The sequence below is a fragment of the Dermacentor andersoni genome, chromosome 4, assembly GCF_023375885.2.
Source record: "Dermacentor andersoni chromosome 4, qqDerAnde1_hic_scaffold, whole genome shotgun sequence".
NCBI classification, from domain to species: domain Eukaryota; kingdom Metazoa; phylum Arthropoda; class Arachnida; order Ixodida; family Ixodidae; genus Dermacentor; species Dermacentor andersoni.
Genome location: NC_092817.1, coordinates 91834676 through 91861010, shown reverse-complemented (window position 1 = coordinate 91861010; position 26335 = coordinate 91834676). Strand labels below are relative to the sequence as shown.

The 26335-nt window shown below is 47.9% G+C and overlaps 1 protein-coding gene across 1 annotated transcript in view; it reads left to right on the top strand.

Moving 5' to 3' along the window:
* Positions 1–459: 459 nt before the first annotated feature.
* Positions 460–26335, top strand: part of LOC126536466 (uncharacterized) — a 124227-nt gene continuing 98351 nt past the window's right edge. The window contains exon 1 of the mRNA XM_050183435.2: positions 460–626. Within this exon, the coding sequence (XP_050039392.2) occupies positions 503–626 (124 nt within the window). The 5' untranslated portion in view covers positions 460–502. The remainder of the gene's footprint in view (positions 627–26335) is intronic.

Below are 26335 nucleotides of genomic sequence, written 5' to 3'. Positions count from 1 at the left end.
CTGCAACGCTACATCAGCCTGTACCTGCAACACCACTACCTTGTACGCTTATTTCGAGGAACATGACAGCGATTCCCCCGATCTCAAAAGCCCCGAGCAGGTAGACTGAGCTACCAATATTCCCAGCGAGCCACCCAATTTGCCACGGTCCGTCGCAGCGAAGAGTTCTTCATTGGCCAAGTGTTGTATGAACGCCGCATTAAAGGCGCAGCAGGTAGCCGCGAACGTTCGGCCGCTGCCGCAGCTCGGCCGGCAGCAGCCGCGATGTGGGTAGAGCGACATCGGCGGCGCCGCAAGCGAGAGTGGCGTTGGGTCCAGGTGAGAACAGCCTCGGCGCGTCTTCCTTCGTCTTCCTGCGGGCGAGGGGAAAGCCGAGGAGGGGGAAACGGGCGAAGAACTGGAACGAGCCCTCTTGCCGCACCGCCGGTCGAAAGGGAAAGCGGTTAAACGGCGCGGATGTCTCGGTCGCCCAGTCAGTCTGGCCAGCAGACGTCAACGGGGAATGGCCATGTGGTGCGAACGACTTGTCCTGCTCGTGGTCTCGCTGCTCCTTGCCGGCTCCTGCGCCGGACAGTGGGCCGTCGTCAAGGGCTACCGCGTCGTCATGAAGGCGGATATCGTCCGAGGTAGGCAAGCGACAAGCGACCACGCTTGGCGCACGCGCGATCTCGATGTGAAGCTGCGGCCGACGCTTCTCCCGCCGGTGATGTTCGTGCCGGCGGGCCGCTGTCCCGGTGGCTAGCTGGTCTTGGTCGGCCAGCGGCTCGGCGACCCTGCCCCTTCTTCGGCGAGACGCGCGCGGGCGCGTTGGAAGCCTCGGTGTCTCTGCTTCTTCCGATTGCCGTGCCGGTTTCGACGTCGCTTATAAAGAGGTGCTCTCAAGACACCCGCCGGTTGTGTGCGCCTGGAATACGTGGCTGTCGATTCTGGACGTGGAAGCGTGCTCGGTATATTACTTTCGTGCTATATGCCGGTGTAAACGGAGGAGGTCAAGGGGCAGGTTTCTGGTGGCGGTAGATTTTGGCGCTAATTCAGGTGAACGGAGTTTAGTTTACCAGGTTACTATAGTTCGAAAAGGAAGCCTTCCTTCGGTCATGTGCCTCTGCAGAGATACAGCTGGTAAAAAAAGTGCCGCTCGCTGTGATTGAAAAGAAAGAAGGAATTGCGCCTTGTCCCGCAACACCGTCCTACGCTCCTCTACGGAATCTTAACGCACCAGGCATCGAAATCATAACTTTGCAAAAGTCAGTGTACATTCAAAAATTGTTAGCTGGCTCTGTATCATATCAGCAATTGAATTGGACCTACAGAACTCTCAAAAAAGAAAGGAACGCGCATAAAAATTTAATTTAAAACGGTGAGTCTGTAGCTCGTATATACGTCTAAAAGTGCTTTACTATAACGTAAAAGAATAACGGAAAGCAGTAATCATACTTGTTTATTTCCGTTTTCCACTCTTCGTCGCTGCGATCTGTCATGATTGATGATCTCTCGTGGGAACCGGTACCTTGTTTTCGAGACGTGCACTGCTTTGAGGTGGCTGCTATAAGACGCAGCACTTGCGGGAGGAAGATTTAAGCACGCATCTCCGACGGGCCTGAGGGTTCGCGATGATATCGTGCAAGCGAGTCACGCAGTTCGTCATAAGACTTTCAACGCTCGATCGAGGCAGCGATGCGAGTGATGCTCTGGCTACTCGTTTGCCCTCGTTTTTTTTTTTTTTCCGCGTGCCCCGGATGGTAGCAAAGTGGCGTGAACTTAGTCCCAGCTCGTATTTACTATTGTCCGTAAGCACCGCGTGCACTGCGTTCCGTGGCGTTATTACGTGCCCTGTAAAGGAGCATCGTCCCTCTTTCGTTCTCTCCCTGCGTATGCGAACGCGGGAAGCGTGCGTACAGATGTAGGGTCAAGCTACCGCTTTGTTTCTGTTCTTATACGTACCCTGTCGCAATGCATTCGGCTGCAAGATTGCCATTTAACATGAACCAAACAACCGATTGTAACAGGAAGAGCGTACCCCCCTCTCATCCTCCTCTTCCCCGCTCTCCGCTCAACCTGTGGTCTACGAATGTCTCTTGCGACAGCATACGATAACCCCATCCTGCCCTCTGTGTGAACGCGCTGCGCGTGGGTTTACAGTTGGTCACTGTTGTTACCGTACTGTAACTGCGGGAAAAAAAAAAAGAAAGCTGCGTTTCGTAGCGTTTCACATGTACGCTGGTATTGCAACATGATGTTAAAACTGCACGTCCTGTCCCCGCATTGAGTCCATTACTTTTAAAAGGGCACCACTTTTGCTCTGCATGCACTGCAGCTTGCCTTCCGTGGAGTCTTTCAAGTATGACAAATAGTCCACTCGACTGTACAACAAAGCTCTGTAGCTTTGCGCAGTTCATCCGGTTAACATATCTGCCCTTCATCGCTTATCTTTTCTCTATTTCTTTCGTGAGTAACTCAACTAGTTTGTGCAGAATCTGCCGAATGTCACTGAAAGCGCAGCAATGAACGCTTCAGTATCCGACTGCATTGTGTTTCTCTACCCGCACCCAGATTATCTCGAGCCTAAACGATCCGTCAAATAAGGGTGTACCGGTTCGTCAGCTTATGATTGTGATATTTGAAAAGAAGGAAGATCGAAATTTAATTACTGTGAACGCGATAAATGCGTGCGATCACTTCAGCGTATATGACATATGACTAGATACAAGAACCACCTATACAAATGTGTCGAGAATGCAAAAAATTAACGTAGCAATCATGAGCAATACAGTTAAATATATATTCCAACAATAGTTTTACCTCTCCAGCACACAAGGTAGCGTTGCATCATTTTCAAGATGTGATCAAACCCAAGCTTTTCAAGGAAATCTGTGTTGTCCTGTTTGCAGTTACCTGATGACTACAGCTGAAGTGCTATGAAGTGTGGCTGATAATCAGCTGAAAAGATTTGCCGCCTTTTAAAATCGGGTGCTAAGTTAAATTAAACGACTTGCGTCCACTTTTCAACAATCGTGATTTTGACTTAGGCACAAGCTTATACGAGAATTTTTTTTTCTTTTGTTATTGAAAAACATAAAATGAATAAAGAAAAAACAGACAACCACCGTATATTACGCCAGTGGCGGAACATATAACGACATGCGTTAACGCGCATCCTTGGTCTCGGCTTACATGTTTGTTTCAGTTTCGTTTACAAGGTCTTACAATAAGTTATTGCAAAATCTCGCTTATTTACATACCCGAATGTAACAGAAGCGGCAATAATAGGAGTATGATATGCGAAAGAGAATTCATGCGTGTTTGGACGACTAAAACATACTTGTAATAAAATAGAAAGAAAAAGTCTACTTCGATACCTAAATCATGTAACGCCAGAGCACAATACAAGAACTAATTTTAATGTGTGAAAATCAGCAGCGTTTTGTGCAGGATATCATGGTAGTTTCGCAAAAAGCATTGACAGGTCACCTTTGTTTCAAAATATGAACCATATGCTGCCTTAGGTTATGAACGATAGACCATGTATATATATGAAGTTACAGATAATTTTTGTCGCCCCCATATGTAATTTTAAAGAAATCAACCAATATACTTTTGTGGCGTGCCTGTTTCTTTATATAATCACGATAATACAAAGCTCAACTTTATATATGCGTACGTGGACTGAACTAATGCACAGAGCTTTGCGACTCATGTACTGTTGGACTGCATATTTTATTCATCCAGTGTTGTACTGAGTGCCATATTTCGTGTCGCTATTCTCCGCTTTTACGCAAACTTGTTTCCTTTACCAAGTGATAAGGAGTAGCCGGTGCCACCATAAAGGCGCCCACCTCTCCTAATATTCATTTCAATAAAAAAAAAGAAAGCTCAACATTAGACTTCTTTTTAATTTAGCACATGTTGTACTGAGTAAAGAGAAACAAAATTAGCACGCAATCTTAGTTTGAAAAAGCTCGCTTTGTTGTTTTTTCCATCCCTCGTGTCATAAGTTCTTTGTTTTTACTTCGTATCTAAAAAATCAAGGACAAGAATTGCCGCTCATATATATATATATATCGGTGTGCTAGATATAGAAACTCGATGAAATTATTCTGACTATCTACTCATCCTTGCCTTTACGCTGTTCATTCTTTGTCAATTTTGTTGGTTTATTTCTTTTTTCAAGTTACGGAGGAAATGCGTAATTGGTCAAAACAAAAATTTTAGCAGACAGGAACATTTTTTTTTTGTTTCGTTAAGACAAATATCTTCGTGGTATTCCGGTAACTAGACGGGCTGTTTCACTGAAGCATTCAATCACGAACATTGCCTGCTTATCTTCAGAAGTACTATTTACTACGGTTAGAAATACTGCAGATACCTTTGCGGCCTTCCTAAATTGGAAATCTCCCTGAAATTACTCAACATTGCATTAACGGTGCAACAGACGGCCCCGTAAGAGCTTGCGTCATCCGCCTTGCTTCGCTGTCATCAGAATGTTGAACTCCAATGAACTACTCGAACGTCCTACTATCGTGCATCAAATTACTTATTTGCGCAATGCGTACTGCTGCTTTAGGCGAACTGCTTGAGTGACTACAATCTCGTTCTCTTAAACGCACGAAGGCGCCTGGTAGGATATATCACCACATCGACGTGTATAAACAGCAAAGCACGAGTTCGTCCCTCCGGAGGCAGTACACATTCCTAGTTACGAAAAGAAAATGGCTCGGTGCTCTGTATAACAGTTATAACCGGCGGGCCCATCCCGTCGTTCAGCGCTCACAAAGCGTGGGAACGGCCACCGCTTCCGGCTTCCTTTCTTTCTCTTCTGACCCCCGCAGTAGTTACCTGCGCTTCACGAGACAAAAGCTATGGCACCGGTATTTGGTTGTTATCAAAACACGTCCCAGGTTGTTGCGGGTTCATTCAATTATCGATTGTGCTTCTTACTTGCGCGAACATCGCTTCCTCTTCACGGGCCACGCAGGTGGGATCCGCCGCACACTCAGAGGCGTGACGCGTGTACCGCAATCACCTCGGGCGGACCGCAACGCTGGTCGGTGTAGCACCGCCGCTTCATTAAATACACGCAGCGTTGGGCAAGCGGCGACGCGCAAGGCTATCCCCTGCGAGAATGCAAGTTTGCAGTCCTCAGTAATTTCTCACTCGACGATTTTGTCTTGAAAGAAAACACTCTACAATTTTGATTAAACTTCAGAGAATAATGCTAAAAAATGTGCCATCAGTATTCATTCAGAGCTCTTTGAATGTGGAGGTATGTTCATTCAGGGGAGTTTGAGGGTACTCTGTGTGAGGGCGGGGAGAAGAAGCTTAAATTAATCAGCGATCTCCACATGACACCGTAAGCAGAGGAGCTGTGCACCTTGGCAATTATTCAAAATTCTTTTTTTCTTTGTTTTTGCGACGCTCCCACACTTTACTTTTTGTCCTAAATCGCACCTTCTTTCTTCCCTGTAAATCCGTCATTCTCCTTTCCCTGCAACGACGCTAAACTAGAAGTTGACGGTGCACGTAAGCATTCTTAATAGTACAAAAGTGAAGCCGCGCTCAGATTTCTAGCGCTTCCTAGAATCCTTAGTCGGGGGCTCTTAGCGCAGGTCTTCGGCGTCGTTCCCTATGCCGAATTGTCGACAGTGTCGCGTCGTCTCTTCTGTCGCGTCGTCTGTTCCGTTTCGACCAAAGATATAAAGAGTTGAGGGATGGCCGAACATCCTTTCGCTGGCGCCTGATTAACTGACACCACCATCTCTAACGCTGCCCACGCTACTGCACGGTTCTCGTTCAAAGTACAGCGATCGCCAGCGATGGTCTTTGGCGTGTCGACCGATGCACAACTAGGGTACACATACTCCTCGTGATTAAGGTTCGGTTCGTGCGAGCCCGTTCTTCTCACCGTATACAGTGGTTCAGCACCGGCAGCCGCAAAGAGAAGAGATGCCAAGCATCGCGGAAATGGAAAGTGGTGCAGCGGCAGCGGTCACGGTGTATGCTGCGTGCGGCAATCCGCGTTTCCCGCGCCCCCCGTGTATAACGAACGCTTACGAGCGGTCAACGGCCCCTCCTCCCCCCTTTAACCCTCTTCTCGCTTTCTCTTCGGTTCCCTTCAGCGCAAAAAACACCGCGCGAACACGCCTCTGCTGCTCGCATCCATGCGTGCACAGCTGTGCTGCTCCCGTGTCGGTCCGTGTGTCTCCCTCGCCCCGGCGATTATCCGTGAAATCCAACCACGGCTTGTCCGCGTAAAGAGAGAAAGTCTTCAGATTAAGGAGCGCGCGTGAAGCCAGATGTCTTTATTTCTTTCAAGATCTCTCTTTCCCGCTGACTCCCTCGTTTTCTGTACACACGGTGCGCGCGTGGGCCCGCGGCAGTGAGTGTCCTTCACCTCGTACTTTTGGGCGCTCAGCGTCTTCACGAACTCCGTAGTCCTCTTCCAGCTGCTTTCCTTCGCTCGCTTTTTGTGACTCTTCTTATTATATCCTTCTCTTTTAGCCACTCATGCATTCTTCTCACGTGCCCAACGCTTGATATTCGCCGGCAACAACAAAAAAATAATAATAAAGCAGGAAGAAGGGAAAGGTGGGATGAAGAGATAGAAGGAGAGGGGAAGGTGAACACGAACGAGCCAGCTGACTCTCTCGGAGCGGTGAATGTCGAGAATTGTAACAGGAAGGCTTGCATGTGTATGTGTGTATGTGCGGGCTCCGCTTCGGCCCTTGAGTGTGTAGGAAGTGCGGGGCACACGCGGAATTCGCGAACTTGAAAAGAACAGAAAGGAAAGAGACACCGGCGCATGAGCCGTCTTGCAAGGAAGCCCCGCAGGGCTGCATGCGGCTCGCGCCTCGGTGGCTCGCCTGCAGTGGTTCGTGCTCGCCGAACGCGTGGCAGTGCATGACATTGTTCGACATTCTTTTTGTTTGGTTTTGGTTTGTTTTGCGTTTTCTACTTTTCGTTTTCTTCTCTTTCTACATTTTCCCGCGTCACAAGAAACAGCGGGGAAAGATTAGCTTAATGGCATTTGAACAAAAATAATTTCTCTATCTCGACAGAGGTATTTAAGTTATGTGGTTAATTTGCCGTCTCAAATACCCACAATGCGGCCACGAAGAACGTCGTAAGTGGAAGGCTGGTCTTTCTAGCATATGCATGAAGGCACTTCAGCCCTACAGCCTTGTGATTATATTGCAGATGTCCTTTTCTCTTTATCGTGTTATTATATTTTTTTACCGAGTTGCACAAATATAACGCAAGGAGAAAAGCATATTCTCTCAACCGTTAGAATCGTCAGCACAGACACTCCATCAAATGCCTTCAGGGCTGAACAATTTTCAGCGGACAGCTAGAATATTTTCTTGAACAATTAAGTGCTCTGTTCCTACATTTTGAAAGTGCGAGGAGGGGAGGGTGGAGGCTATTGGATAGAATTTCCATCTTACAGGATGTGTGCCGACAGTGTATAGGTAACCGCTGAGTCTTGAAAGTGTTCATGAAGAACTTCTATAGAAGTGTTAAAGTCCATGTATAGACTTCAGTGAACCGTCGACAAGCTCGCGGCCGAACAGCTTGAATTAATCGTCCGTTATAGGATGTTTATAAATTTCACGAATGGAAAGGAAAAACTCATACAAAGTCACGCATCTGCATATGAGCACCTGCCGCTGCTCAATTGACGATCGTCTTTGTCGTATTCGCATGCGATACAACGATATCGGCGTAAACTGAAACGCAAAATAACCCACAGTAAATTGTGACACATTTCTGCACTTGAATGCCCAAGAGTCTGTAAATTTTCCAGATACAGAATTCAAGGGGTGCGGGACCAAGTGGTAACTCTATTCGGTCCCATGCACTTCAGGTTACTATTGAATATCGCTGTTCGCTTACCACTTCTATATGGTGGTATCCGTAGCATTTCATCTGACTCTGCGCTGGGCTTGCACGGAAGAGATGCACAATATTCTGAGAAAATATTCTGAGTCTCTGAGAAAGAAGTAATGCATATTTCGTGCGAAAGTTACCGGGCTCGTATTGGACGAGCACTGCAATGTCACTGCACCAAGGGCCACTTAATTAGCAACGAAAGTAGTATCGAAAGTAGATTACATTGATCTCTCGTATAGGCAGTTGCGATTGGTGCTAATGCTCATGCTTTTAGTGGTCTAAGGGTAACCCGTCCATGGGTTATCGTATAAAAAGAAGGTTATTTTATATCGTATACAGTGATCGCCCTATATAAGATGAGATTGCTGCACGCGAAGCTCCCAGCAAGCGGATACTGTAGGAGAGAAATATACGAAGATTTCATACTAGGGATTTGCCTACAAAGACAAGTGCCCGTATTCAATAAAGAAATAATAAAAAAAAATAAAAAACGCAAATTCCCACCAATCCTAATGCTGGTCGTATAATTGGAAAAGATGTTCGGCCAGTGGCAAAGAGCACTTACGAACGAAAAGCTTTAGGAACATGGGCCGAGGCCACGTATAAGAGAGAGCAAAACCTCAAGATAAAACGTACTCTCTATAAATAGCGCACCCTTCACACGCACCGGCGGTGGAGCAGGCAAAAAAAAAGAAAGAAAGAAAGAAACAGTTTCGCATAACTAAACGTCTGACAGAATGACAAGAGTCCGGCCCAAAACGCAGCGCTGTCAGCAGCAGCAATAACAAAAAATAAAACACAGCATCGGGTGTCGCCCCACCACCTGCTTCCCATACATGTAACCCGCAAATAGCATGCGCAGCTGCTCGCAAATTACGCAGCAGGCGCGCACACTGCGGAAGGAGAAAAAAAAAAAAAGAACACGACTCGCATTTAGCACGCGCTATGCGCTGCGAGCGTACAAGAGCAAAACAATGGTCACGACGAACGGAGTGCGCATATCCGCTGATGCAACCAACGGACCGGACACCGGCAACGCGCCGCGCGCACCTCCGAACACGCACTGTCCATCCAGGTCGCTCTCGAGTGCAAGCGCTGTGGACGATCCAGCCACGAGGAAACAAAGGCGAGGGGTCATCCTCGGGGGGGTCACGTCGTCACGAGCCTGTCGCACGCGGATTCGTTCGCAGCACATCACCTGTGCACAACAATCTCCCAGAGCAGCCCTACACGCACCAACCGACCCCCTCCTCACCCCCCCCCCCCCCCCCCCCCCTTGTCGGGCCCGTAACTCGGTATTCCCAGGCTGCGAGGACGACGTGTTTATCAGGCATGCGGGCCTTGCATCATGGAGTGCTACTTGCTGCTTGTTCGTTGCAGCCTATAGCTTGCTCGCGGAGCGTGTGTGTGTGTGTCTCCCTCTTAGCTGAATCGCGTGGTGTAATCGGATTCGTGACCTCTCGAGTGTTCGCACTTATACTATGCGCTGAAGAGTCCGGAAAAAGGAGGAGGCCCACGTCGCACCCCGGTTGACCAACGAAATATTTCCGTGACCCCGAGTCCTGGCGAACGGTCGTGCTAGTTCGTTTAGTTAAGCCGGATGTGTGCACATCATCAAAGGGAAACGTAATACTGTGAGCAACTTGAAGATGGAGCAGCTAACTTATAATCGACACTCCTGCCTGCACAGTGCTGCAAGATGTAAGCATCAAGCAGCATTCAGAGTGAACAGCAGCAATCGCAACTTCATCGGTAAAATAGAGCGCATTAGCGACAGCGAATCAACGTCTCGTTGGCTTGGAACGCAAAGGAACCGTTTCGATGCGTAGAGCGATTAAACGCTTGTCGTCGTGTTCTATATCGCCTTCCTTCGAACTTCCTTGTTTCCTGAAGACGAATAATGTGAGGCTGCGATTTGTAACGAACCATTTTATTTTCCTTTTTTTTATCGTTCATCGCGTACGGTGGCTGATCCCAGCGATAACAATGGTACGGTGGAGTCCGAGGCAATTACGAAGGACTAGAAGAATGAAAAAATGAAATAGATCGTTGCAAAATATACCCCTGCTTACGATTTCGCGTGGCCAACAGAATATGAAAAGCGCATTACACAGCCAACAATAGTAAATAAATCTAGCACTTGCCTCCTCGGATATGCTTTACTCGCACAATTAAGGTTGCACGTAAATGTCTATTTTGCCACATGGCGAGTGATAATGACTATCGATTTCTTTTCTACGTTGCACACATTCCCGCGTTGAAACTTGTACTTCTGTGGTAGCGAAGGTCAAAATGTCCACCAGATTCCGCACAATTTAAAGAAGATAAAAGATAATAGTATCTGGAAATGTTAGCCTATAGTGACACATTCGGCATGCTATTCCAGGTGAGATGGTGAGCGATGAAAGTTTTTTACTAAAGCGGTAAATTGCATTATAGTCATTAGACGACTGGCTACACAACCTTGGGATGCTGCTAGAAATGTGTTGCAAAAGTAAAAGCGCTCATGATTCTCATATCTTCTTCAAACACTAACAGATCTATCTTCCTTAGGTCCTCAGGGCAACTGTAATAGTGCGAACTTACTGTAATAGTGCGAACTTATGGCAAACCTTCGTACTTGGCCCGTTTTCCGTCACCATGTTGCCCTACTTGTGCGTCCTTGAGGCTGTGTTTTGTGTGCGCTTATAGTGTCTTATACTCGTTTTAATTTTTTTGATGCGGATCATATAGGTGCTGAATTGCCGGCGAATATTACCCCTTGAATCCATTTTTTTTCCTGCTGAATCGCTTCCGCTTTAATTAGGCACTTTACGGTCACTGCTGTTATAGTAGCTGGTGCCACCACATCTGGCCAGCATCTCTTTTATAATCACTCTGAAGAAGGAAAGACTCCAGAAATTGACACTGAAGATTATTAGAGCAGCAATACTGTTAAAATAACTAAGGCCGAACGATCAAAGCTTTCCGTTCGTACGTGCTGTTTGTCATTGGCCGACTATCTTCGATGATTTACGAACAATAATAGCGTAAGAATTTTTTGTGTGTGTATACGGGCAAAACGCCTGTAATAACTAACTGCTTAAGCGAAATGCTTTAGTGAAAAAGTGCTCAGTCCTGGCAGTCATTAAAAAGAAATATTTTTTTTTTTTTACGCTAGAGCTCTTCGTACAAAAGAGCGGGTGCTAGCCTACCGTGATCTTAGACATATGATATTAGCGAAGATACCAGTGCGATTGCGAACAGCATTTAGGAACGAAAATCTTTGGGTAGTGGGTCCCTGTTGTATTAGAATGAGTTGTTTCCGGCGGAGGTAAGGAATATCAGAGTCCAAGAAGGCATACTTTTGCTTTGTTCCACTTAATGACATGACACGAAAAAAAAAATATAAGGAAAGCTGCTGGCAATACATCAAGGAGGCCAGAATATGTCATCAATAATTGTCAGCTCGAACGTTTACGCTGCTTCGCAACCATCGTTAAGCCGGGAGGAAACGGTCGACATCGGTGTTTCGGCTTCCGTCACCGACTGGTCTTCTGACACGCAACTCCGAGCTTCCTCGGTCTCAGAGACGAGCGGAACGGGCGCCACCATTGGCCTCGTTCAATTACGACAAACCCGCAATTACGCAGACGTTCCTCGAGCATTTTTTACCGCCGTCGAGCGAGAATAAAGAGTGGATCAGCGCGCGCGCACTATTGCGCAGGCTGTGTCTGGCAGTGAACAACGCCCCCTAACTCGCCTGTGCACACAGCGGGTGTGGGGCAATCAATCATTTTGTAGGACAGAATTAACTGGGCCTGTTCGAACCCGCGCTTGAGACACGCCTTGGAGGAAGACGTCAAGAACGTGCCTTTTTATCTGGGCTGTTTATTATTTGTTTTTTTTTTTTTGCTTGTTAAGCGACAAACATAAACTGCTCTGCCAAGCGGAAGCAAGAATTCATGTCCACTCACGGCAGTGTCTCTTGAACAATGCGTGGAAAATCGTATTCTAGAGCTGAGCACTGGCATTTGGCCGGAAGACCGTAGACGGTGCCAAACATGCGCCGACAAGATGCGAACGATGGCCTTCAGCATACTTTCAGTTTAGACAGGCAGGCGCAGTCCTTGTCAAAAGAAACGAAGCCACTGCGGGGTCGTGTAAGAATCCACTTCGTCGGCCACCCGTAGCAATGCCACTGCTCAAAAAATCTGCTGATGGGACCGACTTCTCACCTTCATCCTCCAGAGCTTTATATTGCAAGAAGTTAGACGGGCGCTATGCGAAACCATGAGAACTAAGCAACACTGATACTTACCAGGGCTCTCTTTCTTTTGACGAATGCTGCACGTAGAAGGCCTATACAATTCGCACTGATGCGAGGAAATAAAGAAGCGTGTCTCGTCACGAACTCATGCACGACCGGCCGCTGGATAACTAATCGGTAGGTAACTGAACCGACGGTTGATCAAAACTCAAATTATGCGCTTTCACGTATCGGAACTGGGTTACGAAGGACGCCCTAGCGGAGGGCTCCGGAATAATTTGCGACCACATGATCTTATTTAACGTGCACCTAAACCTAAGTAAACTAAGTACACGAGCGTTTTCGCATTCCGTCGCCATTGGAATGCGTCCGCCGGGAATCAAGCCCCATGACCTCCGTGCTCAGCAGCAAGACACCAAAACCACTGAGCCATCTATTGCGGGCCACGGCGAAAGATCGCTGGCTAACATGAAATCGCTGGGAGAAAAGAAATATGAGACCTAGGAAGTCGACTCGCAAATTTGGTCGCGTCTGTCTAAGGTGAAAAGGAAAAACCTCAACAATAACTAAAGTAACGTAAAAAGAACCTTCGGCCCAAGCCGCGCGCCATTCCGCTAATTTTCGTAATACGGATATGCCGTCAGTGCATCAAGCTTAATTCCTCTAAAGGCCTACACGGTGCACGCAAAGTCGACGAAACAAGTGCACAATCCAAAATAACGAACAAGAAGCGAAAATCAGTGCCAGCGCGTCGAACGTGCGTACGAAGAAAGTACTTCCGCATTCACAATACGTCAGTAGATGAAACAGCACTGCAGTGCTCCGGCGGGCAGGCCAAGTTTCGTAAGAACAATTAATACTTATCGGCGTTCCGTAATGACTTCCTGGCGCATCCAAATACCTGCGAAGCAATCCTAATGGCAAACGCACTTTCTCTCTTTCTTTCTTTCTTTCTTTCTTTTCTTCATTTAAAAAGCTGCGCCCAGGAGTGTCTAGCGCTGCCCTCATGGCTGTTCGTCACGCTACGCAGAAAAGAAAGAGCAAAAAGCAAACTGCCGGTATGAACTTCCGCTCGTATGTTTAAGCCCGATCGAAATGGTGCTCTAAATAAAACCTTATCATTCGAGTCATTGAAGCGGATACACGTGGTTTATCACGTTGAGCGTTATCAATCGGAACACTGTTACGGTAGAATCCGTGCCACTTATCAGCCGTTACGCGCGCATCGTCAAGTGCACGAGCACGTCCAACTTCACACTATTAGTCTAGTTTCATATAATTCATGTCACATCGTTCTTCCCTCTGATAAAATAGCAACAAGGGAGCAGTTTGAATTGCTTTCTGAGGAAACTGTCAACTTATCAACTCTTCAAGGTTTCTAGAAGCTACAATTTCGTGGTTACCTTATGTACCTAGCAACTTCTACGATTCAAGAAACTTAAATTAAAATTAAATTCTGGGGTATTACGCGCTGAAACCAAGATGTGATTTTGAGGCACGCCGTAGTGAGGGACTCCAGAAGAATTTTGATCACCAGCTAGAGGCTGCAACGAGGAGCTATGACCAAGAGACACAACTCAAGGCCGTCCATAGGTCTCGGCAGCTCTAGAGAGGCAGCGACCGCGCGAAACCGAGGAGAAGGGGGGCAGCACCCCCAGGAAGGGGGCGGAGGCCCTCTCGGACCCGCGGAAGTAGCGAGGAACCAAGACCTCGAGGAGCACAATGCACGAGACTGACGTAGTGGCCGCGTCGCGGTAAAAGCTTGTCCTCCCTGCGTGGAGGGAGCCTAACCGACTCTGCAGGCATTTTCACTAAAGTTGTTCTCTCTCTCTCTCTCACCCCCGTCGAAATGCGGGCGCCGTGACGGAGATTCGATCATGCGTCGATCCTCGTGCTTAGCAACGCAACACCATAGCCGCTAAGCTACCACGACTGGTCTTCAAGAACTTCAACAAAATTACACAATTTTTTGTACTCCAGTGCGCAGAACCTACTATGTTCTGCTTAGGACCGGAAAACCAAAACTTTTATAACAACCAAAAGATAAGGAATCCCCAAAAAGAGAAGTTTACTCTCGGGAACGTTGTGTGACAAAAGTAATTACAGGACAAATATTCGCGCCTTTTTGTTCGCGTCTTATTACCAGGCTCCAGACAGCAGTGGCAGTCAAATGACTACACTGCGTGCCAACGCCAAATTGACGGGTTACTTCAGAGCCTATTAACACTGGCTGCGCCGACGATGACAGATTTGAAGGTTGGTCCCGCGTATACGACGAATTGCGCATTTATACGACACCTAGGGAAACTAAAGAAAAGCGTGCGCCACAACGAGCGATCAGGCTTGTCGAAGAAAACTTGTTAAGCGTCGCTGGCGCAAATCAGTCATTACTTGTGCACAGGGAGCCACAAGTAGGGCGTCGCAAGGTGACGTGGACTTGAGGGTAGAAGCGCGTTCGAAGTGCATTTTTCTTGGTTATGTAACTCCGACCTCGTCACGTGAAACCCTCGGAATGCGGTGCATTGACTTTGCGGCGGCATGCTGCGTTAAAGGTAAGAGCCTCTCACGTGTGAACGCACACTGCGATTAACAATTCAGGTCGCATCGCGGATACCGGAGAAGGCAAGGAATTCTTGGAGGTGAAAGTTCCTCAGCAGCTTTCTGCAATTGCTAGGTGCTTTTTTTTTTTTATTTTGTACTGCTGTTGCACAAGGCATTCCAACTCACACTCCTTCTCTTACAATTTACCTGCTCCCCCCCCTACCATTATTTGTTTCTTTTTTTTTAGTATCGGTACATTAAACAACACTAGCGCCAAGATAGTTTATGTTAAAAGCCACTAAGATGGCAGCCACCAAGCGGGTCACTATTAAGAAATAAATTCAGCGGTTTCACGCGCCAAAGCCATGATCAGGGGCGCGATCTGAGATCGTTGTTCGAAACGCGCGTTCAGTTTGCGTTCAGTTTTGCCTCACGCGCCTGGCTTAGGCCGCGCCGATGACGTCAGTCGCACCCGTCGACGCGGCCTAGGCCAATCGCGTGAGGCGAAACTTAACGCAAATTGAACGCAATCTGAACGTGCGTTTCGAACAACGATCCCCCATCGCGCCCCTGATTATGAGGCACGCCGTAGTGGGGGACTCCGGATTAATATTAGACGCCTGGAGGCTCTTTGACACGCAGAGATAAGTGTAAGCGCACGAGAGTTCATTGCATTTCGCTAGGAGGTAGATGTGAGAGGGCCGAAAAACAAATTTGTTTCCCTTTGCTATTAAACTTCCAGTAATCGCTGCGCCCTTCATAAAAAAAAAAAAAAAAAAAAATCAGCCTAGGATATTTACGGAGAAATGTCTTAGCCACCTGTTTTCGCTCTTACGACAATTGCTTGTGCATATAAAGCAGTCCGCTTAGTGCTTCTGATGACGCCGCGTGTGCTTATCGCTTGAAAGTGCTTTCTAGCTGCACGAGAATCATCCCGGCCATGTACGCCGAAAAGTGCGCCCTGCTCGCGGAGTATAAACCTGAGCACACGCGTTCGTCTAATATGTAACGTGAATACTTGCCGAGTCATCATGTTGTGTCACGTGAACACGAACTGTTTCACACTGCTTAAAACAAAGGAGCAGCCGGCGTGGCCTAGGAACGCTGATATTTCTTGGTGCACAAACTTGAGTAAAGACGCGTAAGCTATTGAGTAACCTTCCTATTTATGATGTAGACAGCTGTGGTTCTTACTTTCACGATATTTCCCGATGCTGGTGTCGTCTTAAGCTTATTCTTCGGAGAGACCTGTCAAAAGAAAAAAAGAAATTATTGGGAGAGGGAAGGGTATGGGGGGAGGGCACGTGCAAAGCAATGCGCCGACCTGTCTCCTTAGGAAGGCTCTAATACTGCCGTTACTCGAGAGAACAAGCAAACGTCGTTGCCGGAAAAAACAATTTTCCCGGCTCGAAAAGCGTCGAACGAACGCTTGTGTCCGTTGTGTGTGTAAGCCCACTTCGCCATCAGACAGCGTCCGTTCCTCGGTCGCAGTTTCCGCTTCCCATTTATAAAGTGGCGACGAGGAAGCGCCCACGTCTTCCTAGCGGATCACCGCCGCTTTCTTTTATCATGTGCGCGCCGCTACAACCGAAGCACTTTTTTTTTTTGTTGTTGTTGTTGTTGAATAAAGCGCAGTTCGGTTCGGACGCGAAGTTGTCTAGAACGTCGACTCGACAGTTGCCTTCGCCTGCTCTGTACAAGGAAATCCCCGTCCGGAAATATCTCCACGCGGGCCATTGTGCTAATCGGCCAACGAGCCTAACGTTACGCAAGTGTCTCCTGATAGTAAACTGACACGACAGTGTAACAGTGACGGATATGATGGTAATCCGCTTTGCTCAATCGAGCGAGCGAAGTCTGCGGCCGTCTCTCTAATCCCTGCGCTCGAGAGCGCGCGTAACGCAACAACTTCGTTTTTCTTACAGTGCAACGGTAAACTGTTTTTCTCTTGCTGTTTAGTTCCCTTCGGTTTACCCACGCGAGTATAAATAGTAATCCGTAATATTGCTTTATAATTAAGAGACGACAACAAGAGAAACTGTAGCTGCATAAGCATGACGAATTGCAACTATCAGCTCCGTTCTTTGCGGTCAAGTTCAATGCGAAAGTTAGCTCAAAGTTAGACATTTCGTACTTCATACCAGCGGCGGCTTCGGATGGCCGTCCCGTTAGCATCTGACAGCCCCCGACGTATCGGCGTCCCGACTCGTCCGAGTTGTCTTAAGCAGCAGAACGGGACACGACAGTCACGAAGAAAGCACACACGACACAGGGATTCTGTTACGCTTGCTTTCGTGTCGTGTTCGTTTCATCCCCCCCTCCCCGTTGTTCATGACACTATTTGGTGCTTTAATCAAGTCAACGTGAGTCAACTACCTCTCAAATGACTCCCTCTAGTCAGCCATGTCATCGGTGAAAAACTAGAGCAAGCAGGCGCGGACCACCTAGCCCGACTTCGTGCTCCGAGAGCCTACAGCAGGAGCACTGATGCGCTCGGTTGTAATGGCGCCGGGTCAGCAATTAACCCTCTTACCATCGTCGAGTCGAGGCAATGCCGACAAATGCTCTCGGTCCACACACAGCTCCGCTTCAATGCCTTCCTGTCAGGAGGCCTGGGTGCTCTGTCATCTCTGCGTGTGCGTGGTGTCTTTCTCTTTGGTGTGCTTTGCGAAGAAAACGATTTTTTCCGTCTGTATGGGCACGGGTGCCTCTTCGCTCCTTTTGTATCGGCGGTCACACCCACGACCTTTCTTCATTGTTAGCCATTAATCGACACTCCGCAAGCTGAACGCTGAGCGCCAGCAAGGTTCCTGCATTGATGACCCGGAAACCTTCGTCAAGTGTAATCGACGGCCCGTTCATCTCAGCTCGTCTCCAAGCCCGAACAGACAGAGCGATGACAGAGGCGCTGGAAATATGGCCAGTTCTCTAGCATCACCAGACGAGCTGTGCATTCAAGCTGTGATACAAAGAGTGACCTCTCTTCGCGAGCCGAGGAAATGAGCAAACACCCACTGCAACGGCTTCTTCGTTTTCCCGAAGGGATGGAGGATTAAAACTGCGCATTGTCCGGACGTTCCCCGCCCGTGGCGTACAATGTACGCAAGTATCTAATTAAACTGACTGAGCAATGCGATGTGCATAAACAGCTGACGAGTCCATTCGCATTGTTGCTTTGTTGCGGAAAGGATGCAGAGTAATAATGGGCGGTTTGCCTGCGCGATTTGCTCCGGTTGCTACTGTAGCGAACAGAAAAGAAGGTTGTTCAGTGCTCTGTCATTCCGTGATAGCAGCTTGCGTCACAGATTGGTTCTACATGACAGATCACCAGGAAACTTCGTGAGGCCGGCGCCTCAAGCGACGACGCAATAGCGTCGACCCCTCATTCTGGTAGCTTGGTTAAGCATATAATTGGCGAAGTGGAGGGCTTTGTTCAGCCATGCGCCCGGCAATGGTTAGCACTAAACTAATAAAAATAAACAAGTAAGATGGAACTTGTTATTTAATAATTGAAGAAGTTCGCTAACTACGGAAATATTATTAAAACCACACATTTTAAACAGTTCGATCACTAGTCGTGAACTCGACCAGAATTGGGTTCCCTTTACTTTGGCGCCCACAGGATTGATTTCTTTTTTTTTTTAATACCCAGGTGTCCAATAAAAAAGCTGCAAGCCTCACCCCACGTCACTTGCTTCAAGAATATTTTCTCAGGGGTGTCATATGCTTGACATCGACCTCGACGCTGTGGCTCGGCTGCGATTGATGTTCCGCGAATGTAATTTGCCCATGTGGGGCTCGAAAGTTTTCACCATGCGTCGTTTGCGTTCGTTGTCTCCGGACGTACAGATACATCCACCGCCTGGTCTGCCACAACGTGAACAGGCCATGCTGTACCGTCTGCGGCTAGGCGGTTGCATTTACGAACTCATATGCTTTCCTTATTGGAATGGTCAACAGCCCCACCGGCTGCACATGCAGCTGTGAAGACACGCTCGTACACATTAACCGTGTCTGCCCGCGCTATAGTGCCGAGAGGCAAGTGCTGTGCAGAGTGACGGACCAACTGGACAATCGCCCACTATGAGAACTAAAAGCTCTAGGCCAGTTCTCCCAAAGAACATCCGCGCAGAAGGCCTTATTCGCGTTACTAAAATTCCTGCGGTGTACGGGCCTTCACAATAAACTTTAAGAATGCCACCCCCTACCACTCTATAGCGTACGCGGTATGTTTGTGCTCGTCCCTCTTTCTTTGTCTCTCTCCTCCTTCCTCTCCCTTTCTCGTTTTATCTCCCTACTCCTTCCCCCCGTGCAGGGTAGCCAACCGGAACTACATCTGGTTAACCTCCCTGCCTTTCTATGCAACCTTTCTCTCTCTCTCTCTCTCTCTCTCTCTCTCTCTCTCTCTCTGAAAAAACTTGACAACTCGCACAAGCTTAAATATTGGCAAGTATCGACATCGATGAAACTTCCATATACGCTTGCCAGGTATAGAACACGGACCTGAATCTGCATACTTTGGTACTTGCTCCTTATTAAAATTAAATTAAATTATGAGCTTTTACGTGCCAAAACCACGATCTGATTATGAGGGCACGCGCCATAGCGAGGAACTCTGAAATAATTTCGACCACCTGGGGTTCTTTAACGTGCACCTAAATCTAAGTAGACGGGTGTCTTCGCATTTCGCCTCCATAGAAATGCGGCCTCCGTGGCCGGGGTTTGATCCCGCTACCTCGTGCTTTGCAGCACAACAACATAGCCACGAAGCAACCACGGCGGATTTGTTCCTTGTGGCACAGGATGCTCAATGGCTCCTTCTAATAAGACTAATGGCTAGGGGTGGCTTTCACGAAATCTTACTCCTTCCGCATTGGAATGGCCGACAACGCTCTCTGTAATGCCTGTCTTTGCGAGGAGACGCTGGAACATATTCTGTGCGACTGTCCTGAATATAATGTTCAGCGACAGTCCCTGGCATCTGTTCTAGCGCACCTTGACAGTAGACCATTGTCCCTCGACACGATTTTCACATGCCGCCGACAGAAGACATCGCAGGTGAAGGCGACAAAGGGACTACTTCGGTTTTTGAAAGAGACTGGATTGGACAAGCGGCTGTGAGAGTGATGTCACGTACCATGCCAGATTGATGGACTCCAACGGACGATGTGTATGTGCTGTGCTATGTGCTCTCTCTCCCTCTCCCCCTTCCCCATCTTTATCTCCCCCATCCCTCTCCCATGTGTAGGGTAGCAAACCGGTTAAGCTAAGCTGGTTAACCTCCCTACCTTTCCTTCTCCACTTTTTCCTTCCTTCCTTCCTTCCTTCCTAATAAGACTCTATCGATGCCTCATAATGATAGTTTAGTCATTGACGGTGCCGAACGCCTACGTCGATCGTCGGCTTCCTACACATCAAGTGGAACTCGCAAATTGAGTCACTGCCCCCGGACACGTGGACGCGCGCCGCTGCCTGCGTGAGCGCAAGGTCGTGCACCAACATAGCACGACTCCGATACCACGCCAGCCACCGCAAACAAGCAGGCACGCCGTATTATACACGAGACCGGTTAGAGGCGCGTCGTTTGCACGCAGGCGGCAGTGTGCTGCAGTGCCGAATCTCCGCGGCGTAGATCATCGGACTGTCTGTCACCGGCGGTCGGTCGGTTGATCTGTTCGCAGTGCAGGCACGTCTTCGTCAGTCTACGTTTTAATGAGGGCACGGCGACGACGACGACGACGACTACGGGGCTAAGTTCAAGGACGAACGAAGGCAACGACGGAGGAAGAAGGGATCCGCCACAACAAAGAACCCTTACTGTTCTGCCCAGAAGGAAACGACGTTAAACGCCGCTTTTAGGCCATAGAAGCGAGTGCCTCCTAGGTCGTGCCTGGAGGGAGCCAGTCTTTCGGGCGCCGAGTCAGTCTTCCATCCGGGCCTGGTCGCCGAAACTGCTTTCACTTCTTTTTTAGCGCCACGAGAAGAAACAGATTCTAAAGTGGAAAGGGGGCAGGGCAAGGTAAGATTGCATGAGAAGGATGCCTAGTGGCCTCGTAAAAAGAGAACAGATCGGAGACAACACGGAGGGGGAAAAAAGAACGACGCAGCTTTGCCGCCCGCTGCTGGCGGCTCTGCGCATAGGTCCGATAGACAGCGTGGACAAGCACGAGCGACAACGTCGGAACGACGGGACAAGAGCTGCCGCAAGAGAACAAACGTGCGGGTCGCTCACGTTTCGTCGTTCACGAACTTGCAATGATGGAAGAAAAAGAAACAAGATGGGAAAAGAAAATAATGAGCCAAAGAAAAGAAAGATGGGATAAATGAAGGTTGGAGGGGAGGGAGCCAGTCGTCGGGAACGGGTTTATCCACGAAGCAGTTCCAGGTCTTCAATGAGCCGAGCAGCGGGAACATTATGTGGACTATATGCGTTGCGCGCGGGAGAACGTAGTGCGGAAACTAAGCCCAATTTAGAACCGCTTTGCGTGGCTCCTTTGTCGGTTGTGTGTTTGTGTTTGCGTGCGCGCGAGCTTTTTTGTCCTGACTAGACAGGAACGTAGCGCTGGTCTTGGTTTATGGCATAGTGACGATAGGGAACAGTTATATTGTGACTGTGAGCCATTCGGAGGTACATGGTGCACAGTTCATGCTACATTTACGACAGCAAAGTGTCCCGACAGAGTAAGAAAGACTGCATCGGGCAGCCCATTATGTTCTCACTTCGTGACTTTCATTTGTACGTCTTTCACACGCACTTAAACGACGCGTAAATGCTTGCCACCTACCGGAAAGGTCGATGCAGTGCTTTACAAATGCAATGGAGTCGCAGTGAAATGTGACGCGGAGAGGACGCGACACTTCGATGTTGCATCGCCTGTAAAAATTACCTTATAAAACTCTCTCTATCCAAAAAATCAATGTTCACCCGATAGACAAGGTTATTTTCTGTGTTCATCAGATAGATGAACACAGAAAATAACCTAGTCTAAACCCGTATAATTATAAATGTCCCCAAAACGTCACTCCAAATGCTTATGCTAGACAAAAGAAGGTTGTGTCGATGCCACAATATCGTTTTATTTTTGAACTTATTTTTCTTTAGCGCACGAAATCTTGGGGAAAAGCGCCAAGCAGACGACGTCATACGAGCCCTAGCAAGGTATAACAAATCACATTTGCTTGTGGCAATAAGTCTGCACAAATGGAGAAATCGTATGACAAAAATATGGAAGCCACACCACGTGACGCTTGGCCCTCAGTGTTCGTCTGTTTTGACTGCAACTGAATTTTGCCGCTACCAGTTATCTATTTGTCAACAGCGTAAATCTACGACACGTGCCTATCCCCATCCTCGCTTGACCATTACGGATGCATTCAACACGCAAATTCTCCGCTGTGTACCTCTCCCCAACAGGTCACAACTTCGTCGCTAATGGGTTTTCCGTCCGATATCAAATGCGAGAGAAAATATTCAGCCGCGAGTGACAGCTTATGTTTTCCTGGTGATCGCAATGAGATATCGATCATGGTTGCTGAACGATCCCAAGACGTTACCTTTCAAACGTGAATTACATGGTCAGTTCTTCAGCTGGGTGAACATTAAAACTCAACAGGACCAAGTTTGTCTTTTGGTGCGCACGAACAAGCTGTACGTTAATTAACCAAGGAACGTGGCGACTCAGAGCGCAGATACAGTTGAAACTCGATTTAACGAAGTGATGACCACGCTCGAATTATTTCGTTAAATCGGGAAGTTCGGAAAAACGAGTAAATAATTTTTCAGTCCTTCGAAATCTAAAATTGTGATGTAGCGACACTCAAATGGTACCACAGCATTGTATTTGAAGCTAACCCACGTCTGCGAGTGTAAAAAGTCCGCGAGGGCGGCCCAACTACCGCCGCCCCTAGCGCCATCTGGTACATAACACTAGCGACTGCTGAGTTCGTTGTTCCGTGCATGGGCGCTACGTGACGCCTAGTCAAAATAAAGTTAGGGCCGTGATAAGAGCGCCTAGATGTTTAAACGCAGCAGCGTTAGAGCGCACACTCGATGAAAAACCCGTATGCGTCAAAGTTAGAAAGAAATCACATATTTTTTACACATTTATTTCTGGAAAAGCTTCGTCAAATCGGGTTTAATGCAAGCTAATTTCGTTAATTCGGTTTGATAACAGAATTGAACCTTATGGGTACTTGCCAGCGAATTGAAATTTCTTCGTTAGATGGGGAACTTCGTAACATCGAGTCTTGTTAGATCGAGTTTTAATCGTATAAGAAACATGGGCGAAGACGCTAACACAATGAAGCTTCTACGCAGCTCTCTCTTGCGATTGACGATCAACGCTTGACTGCGTGTGTGCGGTACAAAATGTGAACTTCTTTCTTCTAATTTTGTAGTCTCCTTTCCCCCTCCCCAGTGCAGGGCAGCCTACCGGACTCAGGCTGGTTAACCTCCCTGATTTTCCCTCATGGTCACTCCCCCCCCCCCCACCCCCCACCTCTCTCTTTCTCTCTCTCTCTCTCTCTGTACCATGTGAGCTAACCAGGAGGCTAGCATATCACACAGCAAAGCCGAATTGATCGACAACCCGAACGAACCATAGGGGTACTGGATATGTCAAATCAGTTCTGCTTGCAGGTGAAACCGACAATGTAGAGGGACGCTTATGAAAAAGGAAATTGTCATCAACCCTACTGTAGCACGAAGCTACAAAAGGAAGCCATACGGGTTTCTCAGAGAGTCGAACCCCGGACCAGGCCAAATTTTGCTTTTTCTGTGACGCTTTTCTTTTCTTTCCTTTTCATTTCTTTTTTTTTTTTTGAGTAATCCGCATGTGGGTTTACGTTGTAGCTACGTGCTACAGGGATGACAATTGTCATTTCCATAAACAATATTCATTTGTGCGACTCAACTGTGGGACCTTGCATTTTGTCGTTACATATAGAAAGCGCCAGCGTTACCAGCCCAAAATGTCGGCTCTCGGTCGACTCCGTAAAAGTAGTGCATAGTGAGAGCGATGTTTACAACCGGCTCGAAAGCGCTGCTCTTACTTTTAGGCCAGGACTCTCGACAACTTTTCGGCCCCACTGTACGGTGTTTCTTAATTATCCGTCCGAATACGTTTGTTTTCCCTCGCGACATTACGCATTCCTCGAAGTCGAGCCGTTAATCTCGACGCCAAAGAAACGCCGCGTAGCCGCTCCTTTCCTCGCTTCTAAAAAGCGCCAAACCAAAGAGCTGGCGGCGCTTCCGTAATCACACGCACCACCACATCGTGCCAAGTTAATAGCCTCACCGAATTCCCGCTCCGCTCCTAGCGCGCGCAAAGTGGGCGTTGTAAGGTGAGCGGTTTCTCTTTTCCCGTATCAACAAGTCGCCGTTGCGACGAAACTACGCATTGACTCAAACGAGCGTATGCTTCCCAAGTGCCTGCCCGGTTTAGACGCCCCTGCGCTGTGCGCTGCCGCCCGAGATATGGAGGCACAATAGACGCGTCCCTATGTTTTTAGGAAGAGAAGACAGTCGGCAATTAAGGAGCGAGGGCGCTTGATAACAATGTGAAAAAAAAAAAGCATTGACAAAAGCCTATTGTGAAAGTTGCACTGAAAGAGGAGTTGGAGTGCGGGAAGCTACTTCTCCAATGTTATCTATGAATAGTCACGGCAGGCAAGTTCTGAGCTAGAACAGCCGTGTAATACCGCTGTCTGCTGCCGGCGCGTACAGCTCTCAAAGCGCAGTAATGTTGTACAAATTCGTTTAGCCTATGTGCAAGCGTATCATGTGCAAGCGTGCCATGTGTATTATTTATTTTTTTTCTTGCTTGCTACGCACTAACATTTAGTTTCCGTACTAGACCAGTTTATTATTTTCTTTGGAAGAATATTGCCGCCTCTAGTCCATGTTTATGTCGTCGATAAGAAAGTGTAACTGTTCTCGTAAAGCACGCCCCAATCTTATATATATATATATATATATATATATATATATATATATATTATCTTCTCACTTTCGTGTTTTCCGAAAGCTTTTGTAACGTCGCCCTAACACATTAGGGATTACCCTGCCACTGTCAGTGACGCGTGGGGGATAAGCTAGCACTTGCAGTCGTGTCATGAAGTGTCATGGAAGCTCTAAAGCGGCTAAGTTAGGGCGTCCTTAACTTCTTGACTGAAAGTGAGTAAGTGAGCAACAGAGAAAGAGAGCTTTTCATTTAGACGCAAACGACTGTGACGGATTATGTGCAGAAGGCGATGAATGAGCTACCACGTCCGAAACGGACTTTACGTTGTTCCTAAGTGTTTCGACACTGCACGTACATTAATACTACAAAGTATCAAATTAATTAGCAACCTTCCGCCGACGCATCAGCTTAGCATGGCGGGGCAATAAGATGTCAAACAGGCTACGGTCCAGCTCGGTCCAGCTAACATATACATTTCAGGTCCTGAAACCTGGAATTTAGTGAATATTCCGATCCCATTACTATTACACGTGCGTTAAAAAAGGACTTTGTCAACATTTTCTACTCCTTTTCTTTTTGCGAGAGTATTTTTCATTCTCGAGAGCCCTCGTTTTCATCGCTGCAGTAAGCTTATCCTGCTTGTGCCCAGTCAGTAAAGATATGCCCCTGGGGCCTACGAGAACAATTTTATATGAAGCAAAATATAGAACGAGCCCTTACTCCAGTTAAATAAATTGCCAGCGCTCTCACTATTTCTTTTCCTTTTTTTTTTTTACGTGTATGAGTCAAATCGCCCATTGAGCGAAAAAGCCGGCAGCGTGTGAAGCTGCGAAAGAACCGCACCTAACTTCCCATTGGCTGCGAGGCCACGTCTCGTGCGCTCGTGACGCTAGCTCGCGCTTGCCAGCTCGGGCAGCACGCATCGCTATGGAGTCTGAAGCATCAACATCGCGAGCGGGCGCAACCTCGGCACTAGCGAAACGTGGGCCGTCTACGCCAGTACACCGCAGACGAAGTAAGGCAGCGGAATAACGCAGCCAAAACGAGCGAAAGACAGGCAACGAAATCCACCCATCGTCGTCAACTCTCCCAATACACGGCGAGCGGAACGAGCATTAACGCGAACTATGCTCGTGGCGCAAAATTGGAAAGACCGCTCAGCGGCGTTCAATTGGACCTTAATGTTTTCGCATTCGCAACTCGTAAGAAGTGCTTAGGTGTCCTCGGATTTTTTTTTTTTTTTCAATTAATGTTTACAAAGCATGGAAGGGGACGTTAACGTAAGTGGGTCACCTCTAAACTCTTGCAGCGTCCGAAATTCGACCCGAGGCATCAGAGGTATAGTAGAGTGAGCGCATTTCCCATGCCAGACCGTACGTATACTGAAGCAGGGTGTGAGACCGGGCTAGTTGGTATTTCATGCTGAAGTGACTATAGTGCAAGAGTGGACACGGAACACTTACGCTTGTGCTTGTCGCCTTTTTAGTGTCACGTGTCCACTCTTGCGCTAGTGACTTCAGCGTACGTATACACCGCGAATAGCTCAGCTCTTCTTGCTCCGGAAACTTCACTGAAACTTAAGAACATACTGTCGAGAGCAACCTTCTTCTAGAAACAAACAACCACGTCGTCTTACAGTCGGCGAGAGGCGGGAAAACTAAACGGGCAAGTTCGCACTCTTGTCGGGTCGAGGCCACGC